The sequence below is a fragment of the Danio rerio genome, chromosome 11, assembly GCF_052040795.2.
Source record: "Danio rerio strain M-AB ecotype USA chromosome 11, GRCz13ab, whole genome shotgun sequence".
Classification (NCBI taxonomy): Eukaryota; Metazoa; Chordata; class Actinopteri; order Cypriniformes; family Danionidae; genus Danio; species Danio rerio.
The window spans coordinates 39614789-39634369 of NC_141031.1; the positions used below are offsets into that span (position 1 = coordinate 39614789).

Genomic DNA, 19581 nt, shown 5'->3' on the forward strand with positions numbered 1-19581 from the left:
TCTCTAGGTTAGTGTCCTTACCATAAATAAATGAAGAACTTTTGATAAATAGTTAAAATTTAAACTATTCGTTAAAAGTTTTATTGAGATGGATTGCTGTTGATGTGATAGCTGAACGAGTAGCTTTTCATTGACGTAGGAAAATTAAGACCTGCTTAAAATTATTTAAGACCTACAACACGATATTTTGGTAAATTTAAGACTTTAAGGCAAAAAATTTTGTTTTAGCAATTTAAGACATTTTAATACATTTTAAGAACCCATGGAGACCCTTTATAGTAATAATAAATTAAGCATAATTTCATGCAATTAATCCTAAACTAAACCCTCATCCTCACCTTAACCATGCAGTATAGTATAGTTACACTGTAACAAGGACAATAAAATAAAGCATAGCCTTTTTGAAATAACTTCATACTACAGTATTGTCCTATACAGTGCTGAGCATAAATAAGTACACCCCATGTTTATACACTTCTCAGTAAAAATAGGTCAAATAATTTGGTGCATTTGAAGAAAACGGTTTTATTAAAAAAATATATTTATGAAAATAATTTTTTTGTCTCCAAACATCTTTAGAAATAATAAGATAATACATTTAAATTTAAGCAAAATATTGCAAAATATAATCCACAAAAAGAAAACAACATTTTAACAAACTCTTATATAATATATATATATATATATAATATATATATATATATATATATATATATATATATATATATATATATATATATATATATATATATATATATATATATATATATATAAAATGTAATATTTTCCCTAAACATATACATTTGGGTGTACAAATTTTTGTACTATTATTGCAAGTTTATTCGTTAGATTAGCTCCAGATTTGGCTTCAGTACTGACTAATCTAATGTATAGGCAATTATTAAAGCATCCTATTAAAAATATGAATTTAAAACAGATTTGTCTCAGGTTTACTTATAAATGCTGAGCACCATATATCAAATCTTTAATTGTAAAAGATCTTGCATGCAAATTTGTTGTTCATTAGTATATTTAAATATTGTTTATAATTTAAATTTGAGTGTGCATGTTTGCTGATTTTAACATCTGGCAAAGATACAACCAATGAAAACTAGTCTTTGGCCTAACTTGGATACATTTACATATTGAGGAATCTTAAATATAATCCACACTATCCCTTAGCTTTGAAAATAAGGAAATATGAATAAACATAAAAGCATTACCCCTTTGTCCACTGTTCTTTTTACTTCCATTGAGAAAGTGCCAGTTTTCCTGTTCACCATCGCTGTACGCAACTACAAACAAACACATTTAAGAAGAATTATTTATTTTAATTTACCACATTAATACTATTAATATGTATTTTACACAATTTTACAGATTTTATGCAAGTAGATGAACGAAATGTATAATAACTAAACTGAGCATCTGCAATGCATCAGCATACTTGCATAAAGCTAGTACTACAGCAAGTGTACTGCATTGAGTGCACTCATTAAAGAAAACAACAACACAAAAAGTGATCCATACAACATCCTCTGTGTCCTCCCACTCCACCTCGGACAGGTCCACACTGCTGTAACTGGGTTTCTTCCTCTTCTGGCCCTCCTGGTACTGCAGGAAAAGACACAAAGAGGACAAGAAGTGCTTTAGAGGACAGCAATGCAGATGCAGTCAGAAACTGGGACCATATGGGCAACACGATGGAGACAGAAACGTACAGTACATGGTGATTGAGGCCATTAGTCCAGCGTTTTTCACTCCTGCCCTCTGATGTTCCCACTCGCACTGCGCATTTTACAATTTTGTACTTCTTACTCCAAAATGATCAGAGGTATCCTGAACTAGAAAATGATGGACAGGCAGGAAGCATGTTTTGATTGACTGGTTGTGGGCCGCTTCTGTGAGTCTTTTATTTAGCGTTTACAGAGTCTGTCACTGAGACGGCTGTGACACCTGTTTCAGTGCTATCTGTCATTTTTGTGGTATTACAAAAAAGAAACGTGAAAAATCCAACATGTGCAGTGCTGAGGGATTCCAGGAGCAGGATGGAGAAACTGTGGTGTAACGAAATGAGTTTTGTTTACACGCTATCAGTGCAGCCAGTGTCTGGCTTATAGGGATCTGTGTCAAAATAATCGGTCTAATCTTTTTTTTCTTCTTCCTCAGATTGGTTTCTGGAAATTCATTCTGTCATGGTTCTGTTCCAATCCCTAATGAGCTGCCTCGCTGTCTTCTGTCTACATGGGCAGAACTCTAAACAAGATGGAAACTCATAAGTGACAAAATTCAATAAATCACGTACATAAAAACTGAACAATAAAGGTGCTGTATGCAAGTTTTTGACTTAATTATTGACTTTAATGTGGAGCACACAAACAGCTACTGAGAATGCTAAGAATTTATTTGTTTTATTGGATGTTTTTTTCTGCCAAAGCTTAAAATATTTAATGTTTTATTTGACTTTCATTGTGCTAAATATATATGTTTAAAGACAAGAAGGTATATTTAATATGTGTTAAGTGAACCATTCAAAATATGTAGAAAAAATTGAAAGGTTTTAATACTATTTATAGCAATTATTTGTATTTTAAATTTTATCACATACAGTGCTCAGCATATACAATTACATCCCCCACAAATCTCTCTTTTAAAGTTATATTTTTAATAGGAACCTATACCATTTTATATTTGTGCATATACATTAGATTAGTCAGTACTGAAACCAAATCTGGAGCTTATCTAACAAAATAACTTATGATAACGGTCCAAAAACTAGCACAGCCAAATTTATGTGTTAAAGAAAAATTTAGTTGAAATTTTGTAGGTTGCATATATATATATATGTATATATATGTATATATATATATATATATATATATATATATATATATATATATATATATATATATATATATATATATATATATATAATATTTATTTTGCTTGAATTTAATTGTATTATCTTTCAATTTCTAAATATGTTTGGTGACTAAAATATTTTGTAATATATATATATATATATATATATATATATATATATATATATATATATATATATATATATATATATATATATATATATGTGTGTGTGTGTGTGTGTGTGTGTGTGTGTGTGTGTGTTTAATAAATCTGTTTTGTTTAAATGCACAAAAAAAAAATACATTGCCTATATTCACTGAGAAATTAATAAAAAAAATATTCATTTTCAAAATTGGGTCTACTCAGTTATGCTGAGCATTGTATAAAGCATTAATTTAAATATTTCATTAAGAAATGATTAGTATTTTTCTATGTATTGCAGTAACAATACAAAAAGTATTGATGGAGATCAATACATTAAATATTAATTAATTTTCTTTTCAGCTTAGTCCCTTTACTAATCAGGGGTCGCCACAGCAGAATGAACCGCCAACTTATCCCGCATATGTTTTTACCTACCCATCACTGGTAAACATTCACACTCATACACTACGGTCAATTTTAGCATACCCAATAAACCCACATGTCTTTCGACTGCATGAAAATGACGCTCGTATAATGCAGCTACACGATGCCTCAACATTTTTAGTGTCTGTTAAGTTGCTAATATCAAAATGCAAATAGGCAGGTCCTCACATCATGTTTTCATTCATTTTTAAGTAAGTGAAACTACGTAACCAGGGTGATGTAAATGATGTTATAAATTACACTATTGCCTTTGAAGATTTTCCCAACGTGTCCTCGGGAGTTTGTTTTCCATATCAACCCTGCGAAGTCTGAACTTACAAGGAAAGGATGCAGGACTGAACTGTGTGTAGTAGGCTACTTAATATTGAGGGAAAAGCACTAATCAGGGTGTGATGCAGTGGCGCAGTAGGTAATGCTGTTGTCTCACAGCAAGAATGTCGCTTGGTCACTGGCTCAAACCTCGGCTCGGCTCAGTTGGCGTTTCTGTGTGGAGTTTGCATGTTCTCCTTGTGTTTACGTGGGTTTCCTCCGGGTGCTCCGGTTTCCCCCACAGTCCAAAGACATGCGGTACAGGTGAAATGGGTAGGCTAAATTGTCCGTAGTGTATATATGAGTGTGTGGATGTTTCCCAAAGATGGGTTGCGGCTGGAAGGGCATCCGCTATGTAAAAACGTGCTGGATAAGCTGGCGGTTCATTCCGCTGTGGCGACCCTGGATTAATAAAGGGACTAAGCCGACAAGAAAATGAATGAATGAAGCCCTAATTAGAGAGGCAAATGTCTGCAGCCCCACCTCCGTCATCAGATGTCTTCGTTTTTCCCATCCACACTGACATGGAGCATCAGTGTTTTAAAACCAAAACGGCCTCTTCAGCGTTTTCAAAACGCTACGTTATTGGGGTTTGAAAACTCTGGTGTAGTGAGAACGGGTGGCGTAACTGTAGCAAAACGTATGCGTTTTAAAACTAAAATGTATTAGTCTAAACAGGGCCTCAAGGGGGTCGCACACCAGCGCCGCTCAGCCCAGCCATGACTCAGGGCACTGTTCATATTTCTGCCGCACCACAGAGCGTTATCTGAATAGTGTCATTTTAAATAACATGCAAATGTGCACGTCTGGTGTACGATACTTCCAACTGTCATGTGCACGCTGTATCGCGTCGCTGAGCGGCGTATCCAATCTGTGACCCGCTTAAGCAGATTGAATGATTGAAAACAACTTAAAACTAAGGTTATTGATAAAGTTATTATTTCATTTTTTCATTATTTAGGGTTTAGTATATAGGATTTGTTGTTGTTTTTCTGATTTTCTTTGTGAATATACAAGTTGTGTTCAATTCATTAATGTTTACTTTTCCTTTGTTGTGAGAATGTGTGAGATCATGTGATCTGAAAGCGTATAAAAGATTAACATGCTGTGATCAATATTATCTGATGAAGAGTTAATAAATGTTTATTTTTGGAGATTTGGTGTTGCCACCATGTTACAGTGCTTTCAGCTATTTATTGTAACCGAAATCCAATTTTTACCCAATATTATTCAATCAATGTCACTTTTTGTAACAGCCTTAGTTCATCTGTGAAACCTGCAGTAAACTAACAGTTCAGTTCACTATGGTTTGGAACAGATCCTAAAATAGACATAAGTTTTATAAGTGCTTCAATAAAGTCCAGTTCTTATCCAATATTTCACTAATAATACTCATTTTACCACATCTGTCCCTGTTGAGCAACACCGAGTCGGTGAGGTCAGTAAATACACACTTTTAACACACACTCAGAAGCCTTGACTGATGCACACCACCGCTACGCAAACACAAACTACTGCACAGCAGCACTGGAGCCACATTACAACGAAAACACACCAACAGCACGTCCACAACACACAGAGCCACGCGAGGTGACAGAGCGGGGGGTGAGGGGTGTCCCTGTGAAGGGTGAGTTACCTCAGTGCTCTGATCAGCCCTGGCAGGCACATGAATGGGCTTTTATTCCTGCATGCAATATATCAGAGGAAAAGGGTTGGGATTACAAAAACTACATCTCCCATGATGCACCTCAGCGTCCCACCAGCGCTCTCACAAGCACACACTCCATGTGTGGGTAGATTTTTTTTTTACCTGTTTGTTTGGGCTTGGATGTAACCGCATGTCTGTTGTATCATATTGTAGCTTTTTGTGGTGGAGTTTGAAATCATAATGCTAATATATAAGGCTGGATGAAGTAACAGTGTAAAATTAGTGCTTACCAGGGGCCTCAGGTCAGGGTGCAACAGGAGATATCCATTACTGGTGATGGCAAAAGCATATCCGTGTATTCCTAGCTGGAAAAGAGAAGATAAGACTGTAAAAAAATGGTCGTATTATCACAGTTTCAGATACAGAGAGTGTAAAATTGAACAGATTGAAATTGATTTTTTAAATCCCGACTATTATTATGCTGGTAACATCCTACCTTGTGTTTTGGGATGACTTTCATTAGCTCCTGAATGGGGATATCAGTGCCCGCGACGCCCAGCAGGATGCCTTGGTTTTTCTGAGGAGACAAAGATTTTATTTATCGCACAGCATATACATGTGTTATTAATCGTATCTGTCTCATTTTTGACAATTTTTTGAATGAAAATGAATTAAAGTGAAACATTCTTTGAGTGTGAGAGTGCACTAAAAGAAACATTAAGTAAAATCTGCATGCAATATATTAGATTACATTTGTTGTAAAGTGTCCTTGAGTATCTTGTTATCAGGGTTGCCAGGTCAAAGAAAAATTTTCCATCCCAAGTGCCGTCAGAAACATCCTTTGAGTGTCAAGGCTGGTTTATACTTCTGCATTGAGAGATCGCTGTGACCCACGGCATCTGCCATGCGCGTAGGCATGAATTTATACTTCTGTGTGCTGTTTGTGTAGCTCTGCAATAACACTTCTGTAATGCTAGCTGCCAATAGGTTTTTATGTTCCCCTGTGTCAAGCTTTTTATGGGTGTTTTGTTGTTTCTAATGTCTACCCTAATGTACAAGTAGCTAAAACTTCTGAGGCGAGAAACGGTGTACGTGCAACAATTTTAATCATAAGGTAAACACAAAACAAAAGTTTCCATCTGGAGCTACATAATGGGACTCAACACTTGTAAACACTCGTTCCCTCGGGTTTGCGGCGCTCAGCACCAGCCACACTGTTCAACACTACCAAGTCGCCCAATCACAGGGCTTGCATTACGTGTCATTGTGACATGTAGTTAAATTTTTTGAGAAGTGTGCGTCAGCGTCAGCCTCAGCTACGGCCACGGCGAGGGGTATGAGACTGCACAAAGTCTCTGCTTCGCCGGACCATACGTGTGCACTTGACGCAGAAGTATAAATCAGCCTTTAGAGTGCACTAATAGAAACATTAAGTATAATTTTCATGCATTATATTCGATTCTATTTGTTATACTATTATTATTTTATTATATTATAAAATATTATTATTACTATATTATTATATTATATATTATTATATTTGTAAAGTGTCCTTGGGTATCATGTTAGCAGGGTTGCCAGGTCAAAGATTTTTGGAAAATTTCCATCCCAACTTCCACCAACCATGAGGCAGTTTTGCTCACTCGTGTGCAGCGGTCTTTGGGTTGCCAGGTGTGTTTTCCGAGATCAATGTGCATTAAGAAACTTAGTTTAAGAAATTAAGAAATTTTTCATTTTCATTTATTTTTGAGAGAAAGAAACATTTTGGCGGACACAGAACATTATGAAAGTAGGCAAAAAACATAACATGCAACTTCATATTTTTCCTCACAACTGCATTTTTAAAGAGTTCAAATTGTGCAAGTGCAACCCTGACAACATTGCATGTAAGGGGCCTATAAATAAAATGATAGTCCTAATTATAATTATTAATAATAATAATTACTATAAAAAAGCAACTGATTGGTGTAATTTAGTTTGATTGAAATGTAGTTTAATAATATTAATATCAATATAGTTCCATATAGAACTTTAAAACATTTAACTTATATTATTACTATTTTGCACTTTATTTTACTGGACTATTAAAATTACAATGTTATTACATATAAATATTTTAATTTCAAAGTATTACCTTTTCAAAAATACATTCATATTAATATATATAGTTATATACATTGACAACATTTAATATTTATCTAATATAATTATAAGATTAAAATAGTAACAATTCCACAAGGAAGTTTTACTTTATAATACATTACTCACTCTTTACAATAATGTTTTTATTTTTCTTACATTAATGTATTTACTAACATGAACTAATAATAAAGAATGCTTGTACAGCAATTATTAATCACAGTACAACAAAACGTACTAATGCAAATAATAACATTTGAATTCTTGCTTGTTAACATTAGTTAATGCACTGCGAGTTAACATGAACTAACAATGAAGACTTGATTACCATTAACTAATGTAAACAAAGATTAATTAATACTGTAATAAACGTATGCTTCATGGTTACTTCATGGTAGTAAATGTGCAGTATGTAAGTCTGACACCCAGTGGTTGAATTAGGTATTGCACTCCTGGTTCAAAACAAACGCAAGCGCAGGTTGCCAGATTGACAACATCAACAGGAGTGTGCCTGACTATTGAGTGTAAAGGATGATTTAAGTCGTATTCTAATTAAAAGCAGAATATCTGACTTCAGCATTGTTTTTCAGATAAACAAGAATGTTCATTTAGCATGTTTTCTTAAATATCTGGAAACACGTTATGGTAATTTGATCCTTTAGAGGAGTCAAAAACTTACATACAGCACCTTTACTAATACAATCCTATTGTAAAGTATGACCAATATATTAATGTTGTACAGTTATGTGTGTCTATGCAAACTTAAAACTTGACAGAACAACAAATCATGTCACCCACACAAACAAACTCCTCACCGTTTCATTCTTGGTGCTAAACACAGGCATGGCCACTGTGGTCATCGGGTTTGGACCTTTATTCTCTCCAAGCTGCTGACAGATCAACACAAGTCTTTCAGATTTAAATTCACACGAACGTTGGAGAAAAATGCATCCAATAAAGAGTTTGGATGAGCATTAATCTCCAGAGCCGGATCACACGCTCACATTGCGTTGTCCTACCGGCCTTCAGGATCAAGGAAGTTGCTGCGATATGAAATATTCAAACCAACGTTTTGATTAATGGCCGTGCGAGGTGTAGACAAGTGAAGGGTGATCTGGTGAAGATGGTTCATCTCTGGAGCTGAACTGTAAGCTCAGCTGCGGGCACGATGAGGGCTGACATGATTTAACGCATGAGCTCGCTGAAACTAGGTCTGCTATTCCCTCACCTCAGCCTTATGTGTGTGTGTGTCCATTATGCATGTTTTACAGTGGCCCTTCAGAGGATTCTGCTGTTTGTGTTTGTTAAGGAAAAAAACACTGGAGGAAAACATTGGAGGAAAAATGATCTAAAAATCAGCTAGCATCATGGTTTTGTGTCCTGGTGAAAATATTCACTGAACAAAATCTACAAAAAAATATTAAAAGGATAGTTCACACAAAAATTTTAATATGGTCAATATTTTACCATCCTAATGATATTTTTAGGGGAACAGTGAAACAATTTTTTTTAAATGGGAGTTGTTAAGGCCCAAAAATGACTGCATTAATGTAATAAAAGTGGTTTATTAATGGTTTTATAATAATACTCCTTTAAAGTGATTTTGATGATATATACAGTTGAAGTCAAAATTAATAGCCACTTTTTGAAATTTTTTTTTCTTTTTTAAATCTTTTCCAAATTATGTTTAACAGAGCAAAGATATTGTTACATTGTGTTTGATAATATTTTGTCTTCTGGAGAAATGTCTTATTTGTTTTATTTCAACTAAAATAAAAGTGTTATTAATATTGTAAACACCATTTTAGGGTCTAAATTATTAGCCCATTTAAGCTATATTTTTTCTCGATTGTCTACAAATAAAACACCGTTTTACAATGACTTGCCTAATTACCCTAACCTGCCTAGTTCACCTAATTAAACTAGTTAAGCCTTTAAATGTCACTTTAAGCTGTATAGAAGTGTCTTGAAAAATATCTAATAAAATATTATTTGCTGTCATCATGGCAAAGAAAAAATAAATCAGTTATTAGAAATTAGTTATTAAACTATTATGTTTAGAAATGTGTTGAAAAAAAATCTTTTCTCCGTTAAACAGAAATTGGAGTAAAAACTAAACAGAGGGGCAAATAACTACATACATACATACATACATTATATATATATATATATATATACATATACATACATTATATACATATACATACATTATATATATATATATATATATATATATATATATATATATATATATATATATATATATATATATATATTAGTCACTTTTAAGCCTTTTGAAATGTCATACAATAGTTAAGAATTTAACAATATATACACCCCACACAAATCTCTTTTAAATAAGAAGCTATACAATATTATATTTGGGCATACAGTTGAAGACAGAATTATTAGCCCCCTTTTGATTTATTTTTTCTTTTTTAAATATTTCCCAAATTATGTTTAACAGAGCAAGGAAATTTTTACTGTATGTCTGATAATATTTTTTCTTCTGGAGAAAGTCTTATTTAAGACTTAAAAGCAGTTTTTAATTTTTTAGCCCCTTTAAGCAATTTTTTTTCGATAGTCTACAGAACAAACCATCATTATACAATAACTTGCCTAATTACTCTAACATGTCTAGTTCACCTTATTAACCAAGTTAAGCCTTTAAATGTCACTTTAAGCTGTATAAAAGTGTCTTGAAAAATATAAAGTAAATATTATTTACTGTCATCATGGCAAAGATAAAATAAATCAGTTATTAGAAATGAGTTATTAAAACTAATATGCTTAGAAATGTGCAGAAGCAATCTTCCCTCCATTAAGCAGAAATTGGGGGAAAAAATAAACAGGGGCGCTAATAATTCAGGGGGGCTAATAATTCTGACTTCAACTGTATACATTAGATTAGTCAGTACTAAAACCAAATCTGGAGCTTATCTAACAAACGATAGAAACTTCATCAGAGTGTATAAGAATTCACTTTTAAGCCATCTAATTTTTAGGTGAACTGTCCCTTTAAATTGTGTTCTAGAATGTAAATTTAAGCATCATTAGTTTCGCTGTTCTGGCAGATTGGCAGTTTGGCATCCAAAAAAAAAAAAAAAAAAATCTCCCTCAGTCCCACAGAAGAGGCTTTTACAGTCTCTTATTCTGCCTCACATCAGAGAGCTCAAAAAAAAAAAAATTCTCGAGCTCAGTTTGAGTTTTGTCCAACATTTGTTCAGCCTCCTCTCTGTTGCGCAGAGCACTGGAGGTGTATCCTGTAGGAGCCAAATTGAAATCTGTGAATTAACCTTGTGATTCCCCGTTCCTCTCCTTCCCCCTCTCTCGGTCTCTCTCTGCCTCTCTCACCCCCTCTGCTCCAATGTCAGTTTTATTACGGCTTTAGGAGATAAAAGCCAATGATCCACAAAATGATGAATGGGGTGTCTCAGTGGCCAAGATACAGCAACACACACACACACACTCCAGAGAACAATTCCCAACACCCTGCGCCTATGCCTGTGAGTATCAGAGTCAAAGTGTGTGTGTGTCAAAGACGAGTGGGTGCGAACACTTGAGTGTATATGTGTGTGTTTGTGTGTGTATATATGAGCTGTTCTTATCAGAAATGGAATGGCAGAGCGGACGGTGTTGCAGTTCTGGACATACCCAGCAGAGTGAAGCCAAACCCTATCTCTGACCACATCTCGCCCTCTCTGGCTCTTTTTTATCTTTGGCTCTCTGGATCTGCCTTCTGTAGCACTCTGCACCACATCCACGACCAAGAACTAATAAAACCTTTCAGATTCCACAGACGGAATGCTGAAAGCTAATTACGATGAGGAAATGCTGCAAGACACCAGTGACAGAATGGACACAAACAGGCTCTGTTCCAAAACCCAGTCAGCTGCCTTGCTGACTACATAGGCAGCATTCCAACTAAGTGAATGACTTGAAACATTCTATATCGTATGTAATACAAACATGATTGCGATAACCTCCATTAAACATAAATGTACAAGATATATTAGGAAACATTGCTATTTTTAACAGGTTTAACTATTGTAGTGAAACATCTCAGTATGTAAAAAACTTCATACTGTATATAATCTACAGTGTTTAAACTCACTAAAAAAGGTGCAAAAGCTGCCACTGTCACTACTATACTTTCAAAAGGCTTCTAATCTGTAAGATTTATGTACTAAAATGTAACATCTAATAACATTTTAGTTGCATGTATGCCTCCATCTGTAAGCTCTAGTATAGAGTAGGTACATTTTGGCAACTAATCCGTAACGTTATGTACTAAAATGTAACATCTAAGTACACTAGGTACTAATATTTAACATTTGTGCATTAAAACGCAACAACTAGATACACTTTGCCTACCTATCTGTAACATTTATGTACAAAAATGTAACATCTAAGTATACTCGCTATTAATCTGTAACATTATTGTTGTAAAATGTAACAACTACCGTAGGAACACTTAGATACTAATGTTTAAAATGTATGCATTAAAATGTAACATGTAGTTATACTTTGGCTACTAATTTGTAACATGTATGTACTAAAATTGAACATATGTACACTTGGCTACTAATGTTAACATTCATGCATTAAAATTTAACATCTAGGTACACTTTGGCTACTTATCTGTAACATTTATGTACTAAATTTTAACATCTAAGTACACTTCGGTTTTAATATTTAACAATTATGCATTAAAATGTTACATTTATGTACTAAAACATAACATGTAATTACACTGGCTACTAATTTGTAACATTTCTGTACCAACGCGTAACATCTAGATACACCGGCCATCTAAAAGTATTAGTCAAATACCTCTGTTTAATATTCAAGACTGACCAGAGTGTGATCGTGAGGGACGCCTTCGGCCAGGGCGATTTATCTGAGCGATATGACCATCCGAATGAACGGATGTGATAGTTACTAGTGAAAACAAAAAGTTCAAACATTCTTCCAAATTCCATCCAAATTAATAAATTATAAATAATCATCTTAGATTATCATAAATAATATATATCTATAACTTGGAGTCAGATGAAATTATGAGACAAAAAAATAAGAGGTATATTTCACTTTATTATAATGTCTGCTGTTTATGAAAAGATAGTGACACGCAAAGATCCTTCTGCCGTGCCATTGGCTGCCGCCGTTGGACCAGTGGGCCGGACCTTACACTTAGGTACTAATATTTAAAATGTATGCATTAAAATGTAACATCTAGGTACAATTGGGCTACTAATCTGTAACATTTATGTACTAAAGCTTTACATCAAAGTAGACTGGCTATTAATCTGTAACATTTATTAACTAAAATGTAACATCTGAGTACACTTAAGTGCTAATATTTAACATTTATGCATTAAATGGTACACCTTGGCAACTAATCTGTAAAGTTTTATGTACTAACATGTAACGAGATACACCTTGGCTACAAGTAGACTATTTAAGAACACTTGCTACTAATCTGTAATATATACAGACTAGACTGTAACAATTTAGGTACACTTTGGATAAAAATCTGTAACATTTATGTACTAAAATGTAACATCAAAGTAAACTTGGGTATTAATATTTAACATTTAAGTGCTAAAATGTATCATCTAAGTTCACTGGCTACTAATCTGTAACATTTATCCATTATAATGTAACGTCACGGTACACTTTGGCTACTAAACTGTAACATTTATGTCCTAAAATGTAACATCAAGGTGCACTGGCTTCTAATTTGTAACATTTATGTACTAAAATGCAAAACCTAGGTACACTTAGAAATTAATAATAACCAGTTATGCATTCAAATGTAACATATAGGTACACTCACTACTAATTTGTAACATGTAGTAAAATGTAAGATTTAAGTACACATATGTTCTAATATTTAAAATGTATGTGGTAAAATGTAACACCTAGGTACACTTTGACTACAAATCTGAAACAATTATGTACTAAAATGTAACATCACGGTACACTGGCTACTAATATTTAACAGGTATGCATTCAAATGTAACACCAAGTTCAACTTCAAGTTGACACATATATACACTTTGTGATTATACTGTATGTAACACATTAATAAGTAAATTTGAATACAATTTAGGTACTAATTGTTGTAATTTAGGTACTAATACAACCAACCTTCTGTCCTTATACATGCAATTTAGGCACTAATATATAACTCCAATACAGTATATACATAAATACCAATGGCAGCTTATGCACCTTCTCAGTGAGAGTATACATAATGTTTTTCCCGGAACATGTGAATCTTATGATGGTTTATTCACTAAGCTTATTGCATGCTTGATAATGCGCAAACTGTAGAGTGCCTCTTATAAGAAACAGTGATTATCTTGCATGTGCCCTTAAAATGCTGCCTCCGTAGGCAGCTCGCTAGGTTTGGGAACAGAGCCACAGAGACACCGGTTACGACTGTTACCTTGTGCGCCTGTGCGAGCTATAGGGACACAGGGAGAAAAATAATATGTGTCATTGACATGTGCTCACGTCTACACACATACAAGAGACACACTGCACGGTGTGTGACCTGATCTGCTTCTGAGTGCTCACTGAATGGAAGAGTGTCTTGATAAGACCTTCAGGGAGTTAACCGAGCTACTAATGAGGACTGAGTTGTATTTTATGAAGGCGACAGTAGACAACACATACATTAAGAAGAGAAAATAATCAGATTTTTTAGACAGCAAACCCTTTACAAAAATGTACCACAGTGTCAATCATTTCTAAAATAATTCCATAGTTACTTGGTATAGTTTTTCGTCAATAATTGAAATAAATCCATAACATAGCATGGGATCTTCCTCCAAAAAAGTGTTTCTTCCCAACAATTAGCTATTTGATGATTGTGGTGATTTAGAATTAAAGAGTGGCATCTCATTTTAGCAAAAACTATGTATTTTTGTGGTAACTACGCTTCGCATTGTACAGTTTTGTAAAGGAGCACAGATGCTGTATTTACACAAACAATGCAAGCATGACTATCAATACTTACTGCGCTGTCGACGTAGGCCTCAGTCCACACTGTGTCATGTTCGTGGTCGATAACTTTAGGTCTGCTCATCACATGTAAATACCGCATCACATTCTCCTGAACGTCAGCCAGTGTGGAGATCTGACTAAAGTAACCTGCACAACACAATCCACAGGAAACACACATGTAATCAGATTCATCTTACTGCTTTTATCGAAGGAAAAAATTGTATTACAAATAATATATGAATATAATTATATTTATAGATTTTAATACAAATGTGTGAAGAAAAAATATAAATTATGTATAGAAAGCATCGTCAATGCACCGTGATGCACCAAGGTATCGAATTGAACCGAATCGATGGCATGATAATTGGAACCAAACCGAACCATGAGACCAGTGTAGGTTCACACCCGTATCATTTTTATTACATCGTTTATTCTTTTCGGCTTAGTCTATTTATTCATCAGGTCACCACAGTGGAATGAATCGGAAACTTATCCAGCATATGTTTTACTCAAAGGAATTTCATTTTTATTACAATAATAAAAAATTATACATTTTCTTTCCATTTTTAAAAATGCATTAAAACATAAAAGTTATTATTAAATTGAAATAACATTCAAAATATAACTGTTGATTAAATAAATCCTGAATCGCACTTGCCCAAAACAAAAAACAAAAAAAACAAAAAAATGGTACATTTTGTCTAACAATTTATACAAGACCTCTATATATACTTCATTATTATACTCGATGACTGTCACAATATAAAACAAACATTATATAGAGAGTTTGCCATATATATATATATATATATATATACTCTGTAAATACAATACATATTTAATTTAAATACTGAATTAACTATTCATTAATATTTATTCAAAACTATTGAAGTAACACATTTTAACAGTTTAATTGCACTATTATCATTTTTAGAACGCTAGCAATCTTGTTCTTTTCACTCACATTTCTTTTTATTTTAGAAACTAACCAAATAAAAATTATGCATTCATTCACTTTTTTGTCATGAAATATAATAATAATAAACTATGATAAATACAACAATAAGCTGATTATTAGATACATTCTCGAGCCGTGCGACTGTGTTGAAAATGTGCATATACTGCAGAGGCTCCAGGTGCAGAGCTACAAATCCTCAGCATGCTGTGTGTGTGTGTGTGAGCGCTTCTCATCCCGCGGTCAGTCATGCGTGGCGTGGGCACATGGGAGTGATCAGTGCTGTGCAGCCACAGGAGCCGAGCTGACAGGAAGAGTGATTTAGGCTCAGTTGACCTTCGACCTCTGCATGTCAGCTCTGCCAGTTGAGCCAGTTTCCGTCACAGTTTCTGCCATCAAGCACTCAAAACCCCCTCCAGCACAGCACAGCTCAGCTCTGGAAGACGAACGGATGCGTCCGTGCTCCAAGAAAGCCCGGCCAGGATAATTAATTAACCAATTAGCAAACATTAAAATGGAATGTAAATCAAATTCAGCATGTCATTTAGAAAATCATCCCCCAAAAAAAACAAGAAAAAAAAAAAGAAAAGCCAACCTTTATTGGCACACGCCATCCATTTTAGGTTATCAGCAAATGCAGATTCACGGCCAATCAGGTATGGGAATATACGGACCTATGGAGAAAAAGAAGAGAGTTTGATTTGTGCTGAATGTTTGTGCAATTCTTTTCTATTTTAAAAGTTTAAGTTAATGTTCAAGATAAGGGTTAAAATAGAATAGAATAATTAGAGTTGTTAAAATAGAATAATTTAAACAAAAAAATGCAACAACAACTACACTTAAGAAAAAAATCATCGTAATAAAAATACTTTGATCATACCATTTTTATCATAATAATTATGAAAGTGAAAAATTTTTCCCTCCTTTTAAGTGGATTAAAACGCAAAAGTTTTAAAATTATATTTTAAAATTAGTTAGTTAAACTGAAATAACATTCAAAATATGACTATTGGTTTAATAAATCAATAAATGCCTTGGTGAACAAGCTAAATTATATTTATATGAATCTCACTTGCCCAAAACATTACACAAATGTATGCTTAAAAATAGAATAGTACAATTCACATAGTTAAATATAATGATTTAAAAAAAATGAAACAACAACATCAATAATAATACATAAATTAACTCAAAATTAACTCAATACACTTAAGAAATAAATCAATATATAATTAAGTTAATAATATAAAATAATAATAACATACTTGCTTATATACTTTTAGTGTCCATCAACACATTTTGAAAATATAAATTTTATAGTTTTATGAGTTTTAATAAGGTGATGCATTGGCGCTGTGGGGAGCGCTTTCGCCTCCTAGCAAGAAGGCGGCTGGTTCGAGCTTCAGCTGGGTCAGTTGGCATTTCTGTGTGGAGTTTGCATGTTCTCCCCGTGTTGGCGTGGGTTTCCTCCGGGTGCTCTGGTTTCCCCCACAAGTCCAAAGACAAATGCTATAGGTCAATTGGGAAAGCTAAATTGGCCGTAGTGTATGTGTTTGAGTGCAAGAGTGTGGGTGTTTCCCAGTGTCGAGTTGTGGCTGAAAGGGCATTCGCTTCGTCAAACTTATGCTGGATAAGTTGGCAGTTCATTCCTTTTAATAATTATTAACCATGATTCCCTGATTTTAGAATACAGTTTAAAAATTTTTATTTGTTTTTAAATCTAAATGGTCTTGCCCCACCTTATCTCTGAGCTGATACACCCTTATAAGCCCACTCGATCTCTCTGATCAGCTGATCAGCTTCTCCTGATTGTGGCAAAAACAAAGCGTAAGCTTAGAGGCGATCGTGCTTTCACTGTGGTAGGTCCTTTAGACTTTGGAAGGATTTGCCGCTGCTAATTAGAGAGGTGGAAGACCATGTTTTCACTTAAATCAGCTCTTAAAACTCTCTTTTTTTTTGGTTTGCATTTGACACTGGAACTGGTTATTTTAATCTATTTGCCTTTTTGGTAGTTTAGCTATATTTTATGTTGCATTTTATGTATTTTATATACTATTATGCTCATTTTGTTGTATATTTCTGTATAGCGCTTTTGCTCACTTCTGTGTTTTGAAAGTGCTCTATAAATAAATTTTGACTTGACTAATTTTAATTTGAACTTTTTGTACTAAACCACTTTTTTTGGTTTGTACTAAACCACCCAACATATGGACCGATCTTTGCTTCTTAATAGGGGTGTGACGAGATCTGGGGCTACGAGATTTCTCGTCGAGGTGAAAAGTAGTCTCATAAGTTGTGATCTGATGCTATGATGGAACATGAGGGTGAATTTAGCACTAAATTTTCAAAGCAGGATTGGATTTAAACTGCACATACCTACAGTAGCAACCCGGGCTGCCTTTGTGTTGCGTGTCACTCGTTTGCTTAGGCGGGTGTGAACCATTTTTTTCACCACTGAGTTCAAAAGTTGCCACATCCAAAAGCAGAGGCTGCTACAACTGCTGCTACACAAATTAACCACGGCTCGTAACCATGCAATGCAATAGCACTTTAGATATGCTGAAAGTCATAATCGTCGTAAACACAAATGGAATTAAGACATATAGAGTATTCTTATTTTAGTCAAATTATTGAAGTCAAGTGCGGTACAAACATGTAAACTCCGTAATCAAACTATTAATGTCGTGTAGGACTTTTTGGTTCCATTTTGTGACAGGAAAAGGCATACACACACAGCTGTTTGACACTATTCTCTGCACCTATCAATTCAGTAAAAGACCACAGATGCACACAGAGAAGCCAGTCAATAGAGTGTATGACTAAATAATTTATTAAAACAGAAGTAAAATAACCTTTATTAGAGGTTGATTTTTTTTAAAAGCACCTAAATAGTTTTGAATTTTGTGATTTGTTTTTTTTTAGTTGAATAAATATATTTCATCATTGAAGATTTCTTAAAAATTAGATAAAAATCTCATCTCGTCTCATTCTTGTGAACCCAACCTTGTGTTTTGTCTCGTGGAGTAAGCGTCTTATCACACCTTTACCTCATACAGTATAAAATATTTTAAATTAAATAATATGTATATTTTAAATAATATAATCCTTTTCCCCCTTTAGCTTTTAACTTTGCAAGCTACAATTTCAGATCCTACATATAAACACTAAAGGCATCATGCTGGTTTCTTTTCATCCCTTTGTTTGCCTTTGTTTCTCCACACTAAAAACACACATGCAGCAGATCGCTGAATTTAAAGCAAAGAATCTGCTTGTTTTCCACAATGCAATTTCCCAGCGTCGGGGTAAAAATCTGATTACTTGATTTCTCATTGGAAAACAACTGCCTTGATGCATTTACTTAATTACACAACTGATGTAACAAATCAGCTAGAAAAATTGTTCGCCATATGCTTTAGGATTCAGTTTGAGACTTCTAGCAGAGACATGCACGAGCACTCCGAGTGACAGCCATGATCAATCATCAAAACACGCCAATCGGCTGATTTCAGATCAGTTTTCTGTGTCTGGCATAAAGAAGCACTTAGAAAAAGTGCTCATTTATTGCTGTTTATATAAAATATTTTAACATTAAATTACTAATATATTAATAAGATTACATTTAATATAATTAGTTTAGTGTTTAATTTAGTTTAATTTAGTTAATTTTTTAGAAATAAAATAAAATTTTCATTTATTATTATTTAGTTTAAATTTCTGTAAAATAATAATTTAGTTACAAACACTTTTGTAAATGTGTATTTTTATAAAACTTATTTTATTATCTATTTTAGTACTTATTTACTTTATTATTTTTTATCATTATAATTATATAATTTATCATTATTTTATATCACATTTATCTTAAGTATAGAAAAATATTTTTACATTTTACTTTAATAACTTAGTAGTTTCAGTTCAAGCTCACACTAACAAAACAGCTTTTTTGCTTTTCTTTTTTCTTTTTTCTTTGACTTTAAATAGGCAAAAGCAAGCTTGTTAAGCTTTATAAAGTTTTTCTTTGTCGAGTTAAATAGTTTAAAAGCTTTGTAATGTTTCGAAATGT

General features: G+C 33.6%; 1 protein-coding gene across 7 annotated transcripts in view; it reads right to left on the reverse strand.

Annotated features, from left to right (window-relative positions):
* cacna2d3 (calcium channel, voltage dependent, alpha2/delta subunit 3) overlaps positions 1-19581 on the reverse strand; it is a 92888-nt gene that overhangs the window by 24611 nt on the left and 48696 nt on the right. For 3 of the 7 annotated variants that reach the window (XM_087274192.2, XM_087274190.2, XM_087274188.2), the window contains 7 exons: positions 16114-16192; positions 14574-14707; positions 8362-8433; positions 5904-5984; positions 5698-5772; positions 1531-1614; positions 1224-1295 (listed from right to left, as the gene is read on the reverse strand). In XM_087274192.2, coding sequence (XP_087130318.1) covers positions 1224-1295; positions 1531-1614; positions 5698-5772; positions 5904-5984; positions 8362-8433; positions 14574-14707; positions 16114-16192 — 597 coding nt within the window. Of the gene's footprint in view, positions 1-1223; positions 1296-1530; positions 1615-5697; positions 5773-5903; positions 5985-8361; positions 8437-14000; positions 14019-14573; positions 14708-16113; positions 16193-19581 lie in introns of all 7 variants that reach the window. The other 4 variants (XM_087274191.2, XM_087274189.2, XM_087274187.2 and 1 more) reach the window with 2 other exon arrangements.